Below are 17219 nucleotides of genomic sequence, written 5' to 3' on the forward strand. Positions count from 1 at the left end.
CCTTATAGAAAGAACTACTATACGAGGGCAGTTCAATAAGCAATGCAACACATTTTTTTTCTCGGCCAATTTTGGTTGAAAAAACCGGAAATTTCTTGTGGAATATTTTCAAACATTCCCGCTTCGTCTCGTATAGTTTCATTGACTTCCGACAGGTGGCAGCGCTGTACGGAGCTGTTAAAATGGCGTCTGTAACGGATGTCCGTTGCAAACAACGGGCAGTGATGGAGTTTCTTTTGGCGGAAAACCAGGGCATCTCAGATATTCATAGGCGCTTGCAGAATGTCTACGGTGATCTGGCAGTGGACAAAAGCACGGCGAGTCGTTGGGCAACGCGTGTGTCATCATCGCCGCAAGGTCAAGCAAGACTGTCTGATCTCCCGCGTGCGGGCCGGCCGTGCACAGCTGCGACTCCTGCAATGGCGGAGCGTGCGAACACACTCGTTCGAGATGATCGACGGATCACCATCAAACAACTCAGTGCTCAACTTGACATCTCTGTTGGTAGTGCTGTCACAATTGTTCACCAGTTGGGATATTCAAAGGTTTGTTCCCGCTGGGTCCCTAGTTGTCTAACCGAACACCATAAAGAGCAAAGGAGAACCATCTGTGCGGAATTGCTTGCTCGTCATGTGGCTGAGGGTGACAATTTCTTGTCAAAGATTGTTACAGGCGATGAAATATGGGTTCATCACTTCGAACCTGAAACAAAACGGCAATCAATGGAGTGGCGCCACACCCACTCCCCTACCAAGAAAAAGTTTAAAGCCATACCCTCAGCCGGTAAAGTCATGGTTACAGTCTTCTGGGACGCTGAAGGGGTTATTCTGTTCGATGTCCTTCCCCATGGTCAAACGATCAACTCTGAAGTGTATTGTGCTACTCTTCAGAAATTGAAGAAACGACTTCAGCGTGTTCGTAGGCACAAAAATCTGAACGAACTACTTCTTCATGACAACGCAAGACCTCACACAAGTCTTCGCACCCGAGAGGAGCCCACAAAACTTCAGTGGACTGTTCTTCCTCATGCACCCTACAGCCCCGATCTCGCACCGTCGGATTTCCATATGTTTGGCCCAATGAAGGACGCAATCCGCGGGAGGCACTACGCGGATGATGAAGTTATTGATGCAGTACGACGTCGGCTCCGACATCGACCAGTGGAATGATACCGTGCAGGCATACAGGCCGTCATTTCAAGGTGGCGTAAGGCCGTAGCATTGAATGGAGATTACGTTGAAAAATAGTGTTGTGTAGCTAAAAGATTGGGGAATAACCTGGTGTATTTCAATGCTGAATAAAACAACCACTGTTTCAGAAAAAAAAGTGTTGCAATACTTATTGAACTGCCCTCGTAGTATAGCACAGAAGTTAACTGAAAGAAATACGCCATCAGACGAACAGAAATGACACTTATTCAAGGACACTAGTTACACTCATCTCATCGCTTTTCATGATAGTCTCTGGGCACTAAAAAAGGCGGCACGTGGTTTAACAGGGTGTGCGATCACCGCGGACGGCAATGCATACTCTGAAAGTGCTCCCTTCCTCGTCGTAAGGTTGGTAAGGAATGTACCATGTGAGCACTCATACCACGCAAAAACACCACCTCGCTGTAAGATACTGGAAGCCACTGCACCATTCAGTACCTCTGCTGACCGTATTGAACGGGTTGCAGAAATTATTATGGACGTAGGAACAACGTTACTGAGCTGTAGGTGTTATGTCGTGGATATGTTGATTACGTCTAAGATAGGGTATCATTGCTTTATGGATATCTATACTTTACGCATAACCTGGGCGCTTCGGACTGTATAGCAATAATTCTATGAGCCCGTACTGAGTAGGCCTACATCCGAGATGACGTCAAAATATATACTTAAGCATATACAACAAAAGCACTCACCATAGGACGCTTCCATTCGAACGGTTTCGGCGGACTCTTACTGTAGAAGATGGACGAATCTTGTGCAGGAAATTCCGGATCCTCAAACAGCGATCCCTGGGCCAGACACTCCTCCCGTAGCTTGAAGAAGTCTTGTACCTCTCCCCGCGCTCGCAGGCCAGAGCCACGCTCCCCGAGCTGCAGCAGGGAAAAAACGAAACTTTAGAATCTTATGACTATCTACATCTATATGGATATTCTGCAAGTCACACTTCAGTGCCCGGCACAGGGTCATCGAACCACCTTCAGAATAATGCTCTGTTATTCCAATGTCTAAGAGCTTTCAGAGGACTTTGCCTTACATTCTTTCCTTCCTCTCTAATATGTCTGTAGAGGATTGCATAAACATAAGCAAGCAATTAGTCACAGGCTCGTCACGTTAGTTTGCCTCAACCAATGTATAGTTTCCAGTGGGACCGGTTTAAGGCCCGAGCGACACAAACCATATCTCGGGACGCCGAGGGGGGTATCACACAGGTAACGAAAGTTGACACGTTAAACTGTACGAGGGGAAAAGAAGGGATGGGAGTTGTGGGTCTCCATGTAAGTCGCTTGTGTGGAAAAAAGGTTCTCGAACCGGTCCTGCTTACCTGAGGCGCTGCACTGACTTCTCTTTGGGAGGAATTAATCATTAGCTGTTTTGCGTTGAGTGCAGTAAACACAGTTTAGGATTACGTGCACTTCGTTGTGCAGAATTTTTAAAGGGACACTTGTGTGTTCGCACAATTTAAAAATATATTTGACGTAATTTGTTTATCAAACCACATTTTATGCATTACGAATTGAACTACAGTTTTATTTACATGTTCTGTTCCACTGTAGTCTGCTGAGCGTTTCCACTGATAATTCAGTACGCCTACAACTGATGCTGATTTACCCTCGTACCAACCAACGTAGGCCCCTCAGCGAAAACGGACCGAGAACCAGTAAACTCCCGAACTCTGACAACGTTCGTTTGAATTAGAGTTAACGACACTAGCTCATTTACAACTGTGAACATGGCCCTAATTTAAGTTCCTTTCACTAATTCTGAATCCAGCCACAGAGCATTTTTACATTAACGCCTTTCTGTAAAATTTTCATGCTTGTTTTACTTTATAACCCATTAAGATACGCCATTGTGCTCATTCTCTCCCGCCAAATGTGGCAGTGTTGCTTCCAGCACATACCATTGAGAAAAACTTAGACTAGCCTCTTCCAACCAAACTGTCGCGACGTTCATTGTACGACACAGAACTATCGGGTAAGTCACTTAAATTTGTTCCGTGCCGAACTGTAAACTTTACCGTTGTCCATTTCGCTCCTAGGTCGATGCTGATCCTTTGAAACGATGACCTGAGAATGGCCGAAACCGTAATATGTTTTCCTCTGAAACTCATTGGCAACCAGAACACAATAGTCGTGGTCCAAAAGACGATCATAAAAGCAAGAGCTGGAGAAAAAGAACTACTGGGGCATAGATTATATTCCAGGTAAAGAAATGTGGAATAAAAAGAATACACTAGATCATCATGATTTCATATCACTCACACATTAAATCTACGTATAAAACAGTTCTACAACAGAGCTAAGTTTATCACCACCCCTAAACTAAAGGCCAATGATATTTTTTAAGCTCCCTCTGGAAGTTAATTATGTTATGAATTTATTATACTGTCCAACCTGAGTAGGTAATTTACAATCATCACGCTTGTTACTTACATACACTGTGACACTTGAGTGCGACACTTGAGTGCGACACTTGGGATCAGGAACCAAGAAAATGATTAGGTGTTCCAGCTGCGAGACAATTTTTTGAATTGTAATTGCTTTTATTTCCACAAGATGTTTATGTTTTGGATCAGGACTTAGTGGAATTATGCTTCATTCAATCACACATTACCCGTTGTATTATCTCAGGGTCACCTTTCTGAGTGAGGGTTATTACTTTCAGGCAAACATAACAATGACAGTTCGACTGCTACAGTAATAGTTCAGCGCATGTCATTGTGTGGCGACAGCAGGGTCGGTAGCCACAGCCGGTTTAAGGTCACTTGCTAGTAAATCTACTTCAAAAATTCGAATTTGTTTCCCATCTTAATATTTAGAGTTTTCTGAACAAAATGGTAGTTAAAATGGCGTCATTATTATTTTGCCACTTCGAAAAGATACTCTGCGTATTGGTTTTGTGAGTTGGAAGCCCTATTAGCATACACGCTTTCCGATGCTCCTTTGTTTTATTTTGTGTATCTATGGTTTTCGAGAGTTGTTTGTGTTCAAACTTCTGTACGTTGTTGAGTTGTTGGTACTGTGTCATTCTCGGAAGTAGTTATGCCTCCAAAAGAAGGATTTTGGAGCGGGAAAACTTAAGTTTTATGGTAATCGGTTTACTTCGTTGGAAAGTAAGGACTGTGTAATTACATCCACAAACCAACTGGATGTTATGTCGACTCCGCCATGCGCCTCAAAGACAGAAGCTAAAATATTTGAGTATCCAGAGTGACATTTCTATAAAATATGATCCAAACACTGTAACGGAATGTGTTTCCATATTTGCTGAATTGAGTGCTTTATGTTCGCTTCTAAAGAATGGTGTTTTGTTATTTCTGTGGGGTAACTAAAACTGGGTATTCTTCTGGGTTGTGCAAAGGAAGAGTTTATAATACAAATATAAGACTTGCATATGGAATGAGGTGTTCTGGGAAGGTTAGAAAGGCAGCTCACACATTTTGTGCTATCGTGAATTTGCCTCCACCTACAAGATTTGAGAAGTACACACAGTTACTTCTTGAAAGTCTTTGTCAAGTGAGTGCTCTGTCAACGAAGAAAGCAGTAGAAAAAACTGTGTTATGCAATGAAAGTGGCACTGATATAGCTGCAGCCTTTGATGGGACATGTTAAAAGCGTGGTCACCTATCACTGAATGGTGTTGTCACCGCAACATCCCTATAAAATGGAAAGGTGATTGACATAGAATTTATGATAAAGTACTGTTATGGTTGCACAGGAAATAACAAGAATCATGTTTGCTTTCAGAATTTTTATGGGTACAGTGGTGGAATGGAATCAGAGAAAGTTCTCAAAATATTTCAAAGGTCAGAAGAGAAAAATGGTGTACAGTATGTGAAGTACCTTGGAACCGGAGACTCCAAAGGGTTTGCAAATGTGTTGGAAAATGTGCCTTATGGAACAACTGGAAAAGTTGTTAAGTTAGAGCGCGTTGGTCATGTCCAAAAAGAGGCTGGGCACACGTTTACATAAGCTAATAAAAGATATGAAGAGGAAAAAACTCAGTGATGGCAAACCAACTGGTGGTCTGGGTCGCCTTACTAAGGAAGAGGTGGACAAACTGCAGCTCTATTATGGTTTAGCCATAAGAAGGAATCGAGACAATATTGAGGCCATGAAGAAAGCAGTATCTGCTACCTTTTTACATAAAGCTACGGATGACCATCCACAGCATGCTCTCTGCGACACTGGTGTGGATACAAAAAAGCAATTGCAAATGTGAGACTTAGGCACACCATCACTCCCTGCCATTTGAGGTATTTGAAGCAATTAAGCCCATATGCAGGGACCTAAGTGACACTAAACTATTGTCACAGTGCTTACATGGAAAGGCACAAAAGTTAATGACTGTTTCAACTATGTGATATGGGAATGCTTGCCTAAAACTGTGTTTGTTAGTTTCAATACCATTAGATTAAATGTATTAGATGCAGTTATTTCCTTTAATCATGGGACAGTTATCAGAAGTGATGTTTTAGCGCTGTTGGGAATAACTCCTGGTTTCAATAAGAGACAAGCACAGATGGCAATTGATTCCTTGAAAGTGGCCGAAGGCGAAAAATCGGTTCTAGAGTCAACTAAAGAGGCCAGAATAGCAAATTGGAGCAAGAAAAGGAAGAGAGAAGATGAACACACACACCAAGAATATTACGCAACTGGAGGGTTTTAAGAACAATAAAGGCGAGTAACAGATGAAATGAACCTTTGATCTGAATTTCCTAAGAATCAAATTTTCTGACATGTTTATTTTATGCGGAAAAAAACTATTTGAGCTAGCGGTCTGAAATTTGTGGTATTTGAGGCTACCATTTGGAGAAAAGTAGACTATAGACACCAGCTTACTATCACCAGGAGGAAAAATATACTCTTATAAATTATAAAAAATTACCTTAATTTTGATTGTATAATTTATGTATTTATAGTATAAAAACTATTGATTGAAATCATTTGATTGCAGTCTACTTTTTAGATAGCAATGTCATAAATGTGTGCACAAAGTTTTAAGCATCTGGGGAAAGTAGCTAATAAGTCTATAGACTTCAAACAAGGACTGACACGAAAAAATGTTTAAGTTACTGACCAACATAAATGTTTATATAATGAAGTTTATATCAAAACTATTCTGATTGTTCTTATACCAAAATCCTCATTCATAAAACACTGTCGTTGTCCTAAAATTTCTTCGTATTCAGAGTTCACACTATATAGTTAGACCCTCAAACTTTATGAAAATTCTTACTGTTTTTCCAGCCGTTCACTGGCAAGTTAGTCCCGCTGCTGTTAAGATTTCTGTACATGACTTATCACTATCAGCAGTGGCCGCTAGTGACTTATACCCCTGTCAGTTGTCACTAATTGTGATGCGCACTGTACACAACTCTTGCATTTGGAGGTGACATGTTCCACATCCACGAGGATCTCCTCAACACGGATCTATGGAACGAAAAACTAATCTAATCTAAGGTCCGAGTCAGTTGGGCGCCCAAAGCGGCCGCTACTAATCGTGATACGTCCTGTATAGAAATCTTACAGCTGTGGCGCATCTGGTGCTATTATCAGCTTGACGCCCCAAGAGGTGGCTTGTGTAGTTTGGGCCTTAAACCGGCCCTGCTTGTGGCACCTGATTTTAGAGATGACTGGTATCCGATAAGAGTAGTCTTAAAATAGTGTTGTTGTTGTTGTTGTTGTTGTTGTTGTTGTGGTGGTGGTGGTGGTGGTGGTGGTGGTGGTGGTGGTCTTCAGTCCTGAGACTGGTTTGATGCAGCTCTCCATGCTACTCTATCCTGTGCAAGCTTCTTCATCTCCCAGTACCTACTGCAACCTATATCCTTCTGAATCTGTTTCGTGTATTCATCTCTTGGTCTCCCTCTACGATTTTTACCCTCCACGCTGCCCTCCAGTACTAAATTGGTGATCCCTTGATGCCTCAGAACATGTCCTACCAACCGATCCCCTCTTCTAGTCAAGTTGTGCCACAAACTTCTCTTCTCCCCAATCCTATTCAATACCTCCTCATTAGTTATGTGATCTACCCATCTAATCTTCAGCATACTTAAAAATTAGAATAAACTGAGCCTACAGTCACATGGAAATATTGGATCACATCCAAGTCTCAGAGTTGTGCTGGCGATGGTCACGACTACCAAACGAAACCTAGTTATCCTTGCATGGCACCGGTGGCGTGGACAGTGCGGCAGTAGGTTGAATGCGCGGGTGGAGCTCAGCTGGGTACTTCTATTTACAGCGTTCCTTGCGGGAGCCGAGCGAGTAGTGAGACAGCAGCACAAAAGCATTAGCGGTCGCTCCCGGTTGCAACGGAATAGATTTCGAATACTGTTCTGAACGCTAGGTGTACTGGCAGCCTTTGGCGAACTTAGATATACTGCGGAGAAAACCAGATAGACTAAGTACAAAGTAGTACAAAGTTTCATCATTTGTACCTGGTTCATAATTGGGTTAGGCGTTGACATCGTGTTCTTTTCCCCCTTTTAATGGACGTGGAATGAAATGAAAGTACTTCTGAATAAAGAAAATGGATGAGAGTAAAAAAAAAAACAGAGGGCTCTTATTCGAAAGGAGGCCACTGCAATTTGTCAACACTGCGAGGATGAGCTATACTAGAATTGTGCTCACGTATGTGGGATCGCTATCAATATCAACACATTTACAGTGTAGGAAATTGTGTGCGCAGGTATAGAAGCAAACTTGTCCCAAGCAGCGCCCTGTAGTCTTATGTTGATTAAATTTGTTTGTTTTTCATTCTACTGACGATTTTTCAGTTTGGGTGGATTCCGGACTTCTTTTGCACTTATGCGGATACAGCAGCTGTAAGTCCACGAACTGACTAGCCAAAACGACATGAGCATTGCCCAAAGAACCACTGAATGTCGCACCAGAGTCCAATGAGGTAACCCGCTGACATAAGCGACTTTGATAAACGGTCGATTGCTGCGGGCCGGCGAGTGGGAACGAGATTCTCGCGAACAGCGAATCGTATGCTGCTGTCTTCAAGAATCTATTGAAAGTTGCTTAAGGAAGGTGAAGCCGCGATTGGTACTAGGGAGCAGCCTTGTATCCATTGTTCAGTGGTCTCCTACCTTTGGCAGCACCGGCAATACGGACACGTCTAGTCTCGCAGGAGCTCCGCGATCCGCGGCGATATTGTTGGCACAACAAACGACATCTTTACAGATATGTTCAAACTACGGCAGGATTCTTTACACGAGAAATGCGTTCTGCATCACGTATATCGCTACATATATAAATAGGAAAGCTGCTCAACAATATTTACAAGGGCGTGTTGTTCCCCAACGCCAACACACTGGGGGAGAATCGCGAAGATAGAACCACTGAAATTAGGATTTCAAATAGAGCTCACACAGTCAATCTTAATGGGATGGAAAGGGTGTAAATACCACACTGATATTAAAATACTTCCTCCCCCCACCCCTACAACAGAGGATTGCTTTGTTAGGAAACGAAGACTTGAGTTGCAGGAAGAAGACAGAAATATACTTATGAGAGTATAGTCAAGATTCTCCGCTATGGAATTTAAAGAGTAACTATATGCGTATGCAGACATTAACACTAAATCCATAACTGTACAGAGAAATACAAGGCAGCTTGAGCGACAGTAGTGCAGTACATGAAGAGCACAAAGTTGTTTACTCAAATGTTACGAGCGGAGCTCACCGTTGGTTTCACAGGCTTTCACAGCTTTGTTTGCATAATGTCAGACTGACATTTTAAACCCCTGTCCCCTCAGTGTTAACCGATACAATAACTAGCGGCTTCTCGTTACTGAACAAAAGATAAATGCTAATAGCTACTTGTAGCTCACATTTCAAGTGGACCGAGCACTTAGTATGACATGTAGCAAGCTATCGAATTTAAAATGTGTGCTAATGCAACTGTAATGGTGTAGTGCATTTAACTAAAGCATGGCACGAGGCGAAGAAAGTGTTATAGCGTGCGACGAAGGCACATGGAAATGACAGAATGGCGTCTTCAGGACCAGGTATTTATCAGAGAACGATGGTCGCCTCTGTACGGCGAAAAGTCGCTTAATGTTAGCGATGACCTCTTCCGTAAGCTCACAAATATTTAAGTCTAATACGGATTCAAACGCGAGATAGTTTTATAAATCCCTACCATTTCCGATTAAAATTTTACACGACACGGGAAGAAACAGGTCACATACTTGCAGCAATCTATAACATAGGTTATTTAAAAGGAGTGTACGTATTCCTACAAGAGGTATGTGTTGATCAGTACTAGAAGAAAAGTTTCTATTATTATGTCTAGTAATCGGTATCTGTCGAGATGCGCGATAGTCCGTCCTCTCATTCTCATCAGTCTGTTAGTGGAAGTAACTGTAGGCAGCACTACATGTGGTTAACACGTATACTAACACATCGTTCAGCCCTTCGTTGCCGTGAGTCACGCATTCTCTCAAATACACCTGGCTCTGGGATGCATCACATCCATTCAGCACACGCTCCTGTAACCTCAGCACATGGTCGTGGGTTGGGCATGCACCAATGCCTTTGAATGTCCCCACAACCAAAAATCGAACGGTTTCAGGTCATGCTACGCGACCACCTCGACGAATCCATCGCCAATGCAACGTTGCGATCAGGCAGTATCGCACGATCCAGAAAATGGGATAGTACCCCACCGTGCACAAACCACAGTAACCTCTCCTTTCAGCAAGGATAACGTTCTCCAGTAGCGCTCACAATTCACCGCGCTGAAAACGGTGACATGCAATATCCGTTAATCGGTTTGGTGAAGTGTGTACGTCTGATAGCGACAATTCCTGCCCGTATTTTTTTATACTGAAGCGAACATGATGCCTATCCTCCATGGTTGCTCGAGGCTCTGTCCACACGTACTTATTGCAGTAATTTACTATGCCATCCCTTGTGAATCCTGCGTCCTCTGTAAATACAATGTGCATTGTGAATTGCGGTTCTCAACGATCCGTATCTCAACAGGTATTTGTTTCGGACGAACATCATTACAGGAACTTTTAGTTTTAATCAGTACTACCTCCTATAGGATGTGGCTATTTACTTTTACATTCGCCCCCTACCATACACATATCAAGTACACGCCGCCAGTGAAGTGATGGGAGCTGGAATGGGTACAGCGCCCCACACGTTACCACTTGTCACTCTGTGACTAGCACCACAGATCAAGTTTAAGTGACAGGATGGCACCATCAGAATGATGTACGTGATCTAGCCTAGCACGTCGCTCTCGCGAACTCTTAGAACAGCTTTGTCGAGAGAAGAGAGTGAAGGGGGTTCTACATTCGCGTTCAGATCACGAAGAACGAGAAAAGAAAACCGAAAAATCTTGGGTTTGTGCTATTCCGTGCTTATATATTTGCATTTGTATGAGACATTTTCATTCCTATGAGACACACATACTTCCGTACGGAGGAAATATACACTTTAAAAAAAGTTTTGCGTCACCCCGGTTCCCAGAACTCCTGAAGATAGACGTTGACTATGGATATTGTATCACAGGCCCAGTCCCTTTGACTGTTCAGAGATGTCAGTAAACCCGCCCAAAGATGTAAACAACCATACATGAGCAGCGCCTATTAGACGGAGGGGGTCCGACAACCGGTCAGTTCCAGTCATTCCACCGGGAAGGAGGTACACGGCTCGTGTTGTCTGTAGTTCAACCATGCCTAGACGGTCAATACCGCGGTTCGATCGAGCCTGCATTGTTACTTTGTGCCAGGAAGTGCTCTCAACAAGGGAAGTGTCCAGGAGTCTCGGGGGGAACCAAAGCGATGTTGTTCGGACATGGAGGAGACAGAGAGGGGACAGGAATTGTCGATGACATGCCTCTCTCCGGCCACCCAAGGGCTACTACTGCGGTGGATGACCGCTACTTACGGATTATGGCTTGGAGGAACCCTGACAGCAACGCCATCTTGGTGAATAATGCTTTTCATGCTGTTACAGGACGTCGTGTTACAACTCAAACTGTGCGCAACAGGCTGCACGATGCGCAACTTCACTCCCGACGTCCATGGCGAGGTCCATCTTTGCAACCACGACACCAAGCAGCGCGATACAGATGGGCCCAACAACAATGCCGAATGGAACGCTCAGGATTGGCATCACGTTCTCTTCACCGATGAGTGGTTCAAATGATTTGAAGGGCTCTGAACACTATGGGACTTAACAAAATGGCTCTGAGCACTAGGGGACTTAACTGCTGTAGTCATCAGTCCCCTAGAACATAGAACTACTTAAACCTAACTAACCTAAGGACATCACACACATCCATGCCCGAGTCTGGATTCGGACCTGCGACCGTAGCGGTCGCGCGGTTCCAGACTCAAGCGCCTGGAACTGCTCGGTCACTTCGGCCGGCACCGATGAGTGTCTCACATGCTTTCCACCAGACGATCGTCGGAGTGCAGCAAGGTGGAGGTTCCCTGCTGTTTTGGGGTGGCATTATGTGGGGCTGACGCATGCCGCTGGTGGTCATGGAAGATGCCGTAACGGCTGTACGATACGTGTATGCCATTCTCCGACCAATAGTTCAACCATATCCGCAGCATATTGGCGAGGCATTCGTCTTCATGGGCGACAAGTTGCGCCCCCATCGTGCACATCTTGTGTGACTTCCTTCAGAATGACGACATCGCTCGACTAGAGTGGCAAGCATGTTCTCCAGACATGAACCTGACAGAACATGGTTGGGAGACTGAAAAGGGCTGTTTATGGACGACGTGACCCACTAACCACTCCGAGGGATCTACACCGAATCGCCGTTGAGGAGTGTGACAGTCTGGACCGACAGTGCCTTGGTGAACTTGTGGATAGTATGTCACGACGAATACAGGCATGCATCAGTGCAAGAGGACGTGCTACTTGGTATCAGAGGTACCGTTGTGTACAGCAATCTGGACCATCATCTCTGAAGGTCTCGCTGTATGGTGGTACAATATGCAATGTGTGGTTTTCATGAGCAATAAAAGGGCGGAAATGATGTTTATGTTAATGTCTATTCCAATTTTATGTACAGGTTCCGGAACTCTCGGAACCAAAGCGATTCAAAACTTTTTATGATGAGTGTAGAAACAGGCTACCTGACGCTGAGAAGCAATTGAAAGGGTTTAAAACATATGTTGCCAGGTCTGGATGGAACCCCAATTCGTGTTGACGGAGAGTTCTGTACGGCATTCCCTCCCTTATTTAGCTTGCAACTATCACAAATCTCTAGCTCAGCGCAAACAACCAAGTGATTAAAAAATAAAAAAAATAAAAATAAAAAAAATAAAAAAAACAGGTTACTCATGTGTATAAGAAGTGTAAAAGAACTAAACCGCTAAATTAGAGTCCTATATCCTTAAAACGGCATGTTCAAGAATTGAGGAACATATTTTGAGTTCCAATATAGCGTATTTCTTCGACTGCGAGTGTTCATCAGAGACAAAGGTATCGTTAGAAGTGTTCCAAGGACGCGTGACAAGACCGCTCTTGTTTCCTATATACGTAAATGATCTAATGGATAGGATGAGCAGCAATCTGTGACTTTGCTGATGACGGTGTAGTATGCGGGAAAATATCGTCGTTGAGTGACTGTGGAAGGATAAAGGATGACAAAGAACGTCTGTCTGGTGTGGTGAATGGCAATTGCTTCTACGTGTACAAAAATGCAAGTTACTGCAGATGAGTGGGGAAAACAATCTTGTCAAATTCGAACATAGCATTATTGGTGTGCTGCTTGACACAGTCACAAGGATGAAATATTTAGGCATAACGTCGAAAAACTATGTGTAATGGAACGAGCACGTAAGGACGGTACGAATGGTCGACTTCGTTTATCGGGAGAATTTTAGGAATGTGTATCTCATTTACAAAGGAGGTCGCTTGCGTAGGACAGTAGTGCGACCCATTCTTCAGCTATCAAGTCGGATTAAAGGAAGACTTTGAAACAATTCAGAAGCGCGCTGCTAGATCTGTTACTGGTAGATCCGATCATCACGCTAGTGTTACGGAAATGCTCCTAAACTCAAATGGGTATCCCTGGAGGAAAGACTACGTTCTTTTCGCGAAACACTATTAAGGATACAGGGTACTTTTTTCGGCTCAATATTATGTAAAAATCAACACCTATTTCTTTCAGGCACTGTTAATAATGTGTGTGTTTTACAGATTTTTTTTGTTGATATCAGGTAATGCAGCACACTTTCTAAACAATTGGAAATATTTTGAAAATTTTTGAATTTCTTCGGGTTATTAAAAAATTACAAAGAAATTTATGCATTTTTTCCCAAAATGGTTCCTCAAATTGAGGTACCATTTAATCCAATGTTATACATTTGAAGGAGACCAAAGTTTTACCAGAGATGCATGACAGACCTATTTAATTCCACCTGTTACTTATATTACAACGATAAAAAATATCTCATTTTACATTCTAATTATGTAATTTTTTCTAATAAATATGTAATTTTTCTATAATTTAGTTGATTCTGCAATAAAGCTTAGGTCTACTATATAAGTATGGACCCAGAAAAAATTAGAGCAATGCTTTATAAACTTTAGGAAACATTTGTACACGAGTTCTGAAAAACACAACTTGCGGGAAATTGTGAATGAAGATACGAGTCCAATTAAACTGCAGAACATTCCTGAAGCATAGTTTTCATCCTGCAGCATTTCTTCATCTTCAAGCTTCCTCTTGGCATTTCTTTTAGAACTTCTTACTTCTCTGGTAACTTGAAGAGCGAATCTTTCAGCTTCATGCACCCGTTGGCTGTCACACGTAAACAACTGATCTTCCAAATTACAGCCACATTTTATGCCCAAATTTCTCAGGACTTACAATCTTCCTATTATCACTCCATCACTGAAACATTTCACTGAATCTAGTACACCAACTTTTAATGTATTTAGTCCTACAAAAACATTCTTGGGTAATGTTTTCCATATGCAATGGTTGAAACTTCCATTTTTATTCTGAGTGCCCCATGAAGACATTTACTAAGCAAAACAGGGTCACTCAGGTCTCTAAAAATTGATTTTATTTCATAACAGGCTCAGGAAGAGAATGCTTATGATGGTATATTTGACCACTTTCTTTTGGTTTTTGGTAACCACACCAAGATTCTGCTCCTTTAGGGCCAAGTCCAAGAACAGGGTGGTCATCTGCGGACAACTTATGAAAGTAGGTGGCCCATACAGTTTTTCTCATTGCTGTAACACCATTCAGAGGTGCAGTTCGTCTAATGGCCAGTTCATAATAACTCTAAAGGAGGTCTGTTTCAGTTTGTCAATCTGCCTCGGCCAGACAGATTTTCCATCAGATAGCAACTTTCATTTCTCTTCGTAGCTTCCTCAATCTAGCACCGATCCCCTTTTGCCCATGTCCACAACACTCCAGTTTTGTTACCAAGGAATCGCCATAAACATTGAACTCATTAATTTTATTGAAAGCTTTAGAGTCCCCATCGCCTAGGTAGTTCGTATATCTAACGTTATAAAGGGCACCGACCTCTGAAATATTTTTAGAGCTCCACCACACTCCATACTTCCACTGTAACCATCATAATTCTTATAACATTGATATTCAATATGTCCTCCAGTGTTACCGTGGTAGGTGTGGCAGTACTTAGATAAGCACTCAACATCAACAACTTTTCCATTCTCCAGGGAAGTAGCAGTTACAACGCCATTCAAGGAACGATGTCCTCGACGTTGCCATGTCCCACCAAGCGCAACAGCAATGTCCCTGGTTCCACTAATATTTATAGTTTCGTCTACTGCACGTTTCATAGATGATTTAGACACAAACCTCAAGGCACCTAAAAGTATTTTTATGTACTTGCTGAACCTATGGGAGGAGGAGGAGGAGGAAGGTCCATCAAACCACAAAACGTTTGAGCAGCCTTTTTTTTCCTTTTCCTATTGCACGCATTGCATACACTAACTTCATATTCGCATCATATGAATTACGCACAATATTTGAAGCCATTTTTGAGGTAGATTTATTGCTGGATGTACACAACTAATTTTGACGCTAAACCCTTCCTGCTACTTTGTTGTTCAGTTATTTCCAGACCCCCTACACCATCACATTGTTTACATTTCGCCACTTCCTTTATCAAAGATAAGATCTCCACGTTAACAACAACAAATGCACTACAAACAGCGTCATTGATAACACAAAAACCTGCCATGTGGCAATTTCTTCCCTGAAGAACTGAGGCATAGGTTACTTTCAACGGTGTGGCTTGCTTTGTTTGAACTGGTTACCACGGAATTTCCTTTTATTGAATTTCTTGATGCGTGGCATAGTATTTATTGCACACTAAAGGATATGTACTTCCACAAATATAAGTAGCACTCGGCCAACAAACATTCAGTAGCACGCGAACAAATTGATTCTGCGAAACAAAAGTAAATACCAGGAAAGATAATCATTTACAGATATTAGAAATCTGCACTGTTACCAACATATACAGTGTATCATACGTATAATCGCTGGAAACAAAGTTCACAGTTATTTTCGAAAAACTACTGGTTTCTGTAACAGAAACAAAGGGGACGTGGCGGCATACATGACCGTAACTTTAAAATTTAGTGTATATAGGTCATTTTTCATTTGAAACCCTATAATGTATCTATCAATGCAATGATGAAAGACTATTTTAATAAAGTCATAAAAAATTTCGATTTTTCCGCAATTTATAAGTACCCTTTATCCTTAAGGGAATTTAGCGAAGGCATTTGTAACTGACTGCAGAGCGAGTCCATTAGCAGCAAAGTACATTTCGCTTCAGAACCACAGAGAGAAGATAAATCAGGACTTACACGGAAATAGGCATTCTTTTTCTCATCTATCCATTTGCAAGTGGAATAGGAAAGGAAATGACTAGTAGTTGTAAATGGTATCCTCCACCATACACACTACAGTGGCATGTAGAGTATGGATTTAGATGAAACTAGAAGTTTTTACGCTTACTTAAGTCCTTAAGTGCGTGCGCCACACCACAATAAACTTAATGTATAGCGGAGCTTGCTTGTGGTAAAGGTAACATCGCACATTGGTGCATCGTTTTACACTGGATACGTACACTTTAATGATCGTTGCTCTGGCCGTCAAAGCAAGTCGTCTCACTCGACAGACTTAAAATTTCAAATTTCGAGCATGCTTGTGATTTGCTGTAGTAATTCGCTAAATGTCTGACAATTTTGTTTCGTCCGCTGGTGTATATTCATTTCATACACCTGTCGACTGAAATTTCAATTTGTCACCAAGTCAATGTTAAAATGGCACGTGGATCGCGTTTCGTAGGAGTCGAACTCGCTGTTCACTTCCACCTGCCCAGAAATACTCGGAGTCGATAAAATCCAAATATTTCCTAAATGCCTGATTCTCCGTGAACAGTGAAATAGCTACGTACCTTTAATCATACGTGGGTAGATTTACTGCCAAACCAGCTGCTTACGGCCCCTTTCACCAATGTAAATGCTTTGCGTGCGAAGGCAAGGGTGAAATTCCTCGTCTTGACAGAGGTGGTGAGTACACCTATAAAACTTTGCTTTTGTTGTGATGGTATGTATGGCGCAGAAATTCAAATCAAGCGCCAACCTGATTTGTTTGCACAGATTCTTAAACTCTGTAGTCGCCAAACTATAAAACACTGTTTTGAACCTTTTACAGACAAACGAAATTAAGTTGAATTTTGTGGGAATTTATAAGGAGTCTGCTCCTTGGATGGAGTAATTTAAACTTAGTCATACTATTCCCGAAGACTACACAGGAGAAGGAAGTCAGTCGGAAGGTTTCAGGAAGTGCAGAAGACGGCATTGGAGATCAACGATCGGAAGAGTGTTTTCCTACGCGCATCAGAAGAAACAGAGAGGCTACTTTTTTTTTTTTTTTTTTTTTTTTTATAATCGCGAGAAAGTTTTCCAATATAAGTGGAGCATATTTTGAACGACGACCGACATAAAATGAGAAGACTAAT

The 17219-nt window shown here is 42.3% G+C and overlaps 1 protein-coding gene across 4 annotated transcripts in view; it reads right to left on the bottom strand.

Annotated features, from left to right (window-relative positions):
- LOC126479405 (calpain-A) overlaps positions 1–17219 on the bottom strand; it is a 611071-nt gene that overhangs the window by 128352 nt on the left and 465500 nt on the right. For all 4 annotated transcript variants that reach the window (XM_050103784.1, XM_050103782.1, XM_050103785.1 and 1 more), the window contains one exon: positions 1907–2083. In XM_050103784.1, the coding sequence (XP_049959741.1) occupies positions 1907–2083 (177 nt within the window). The remainder of the gene's footprint in view (positions 1–1906; positions 2084–17219) is intronic.

This window comes from Schistocerca serialis, chromosome 1, assembly GCF_023864345.2.
Source record: "Schistocerca serialis cubense isolate TAMUIC-IGC-003099 chromosome 1, iqSchSeri2.2, whole genome shotgun sequence".
Classification (NCBI taxonomy): domain Eukaryota; kingdom Metazoa; phylum Arthropoda; class Insecta; order Orthoptera; family Acrididae; genus Schistocerca; species Schistocerca serialis.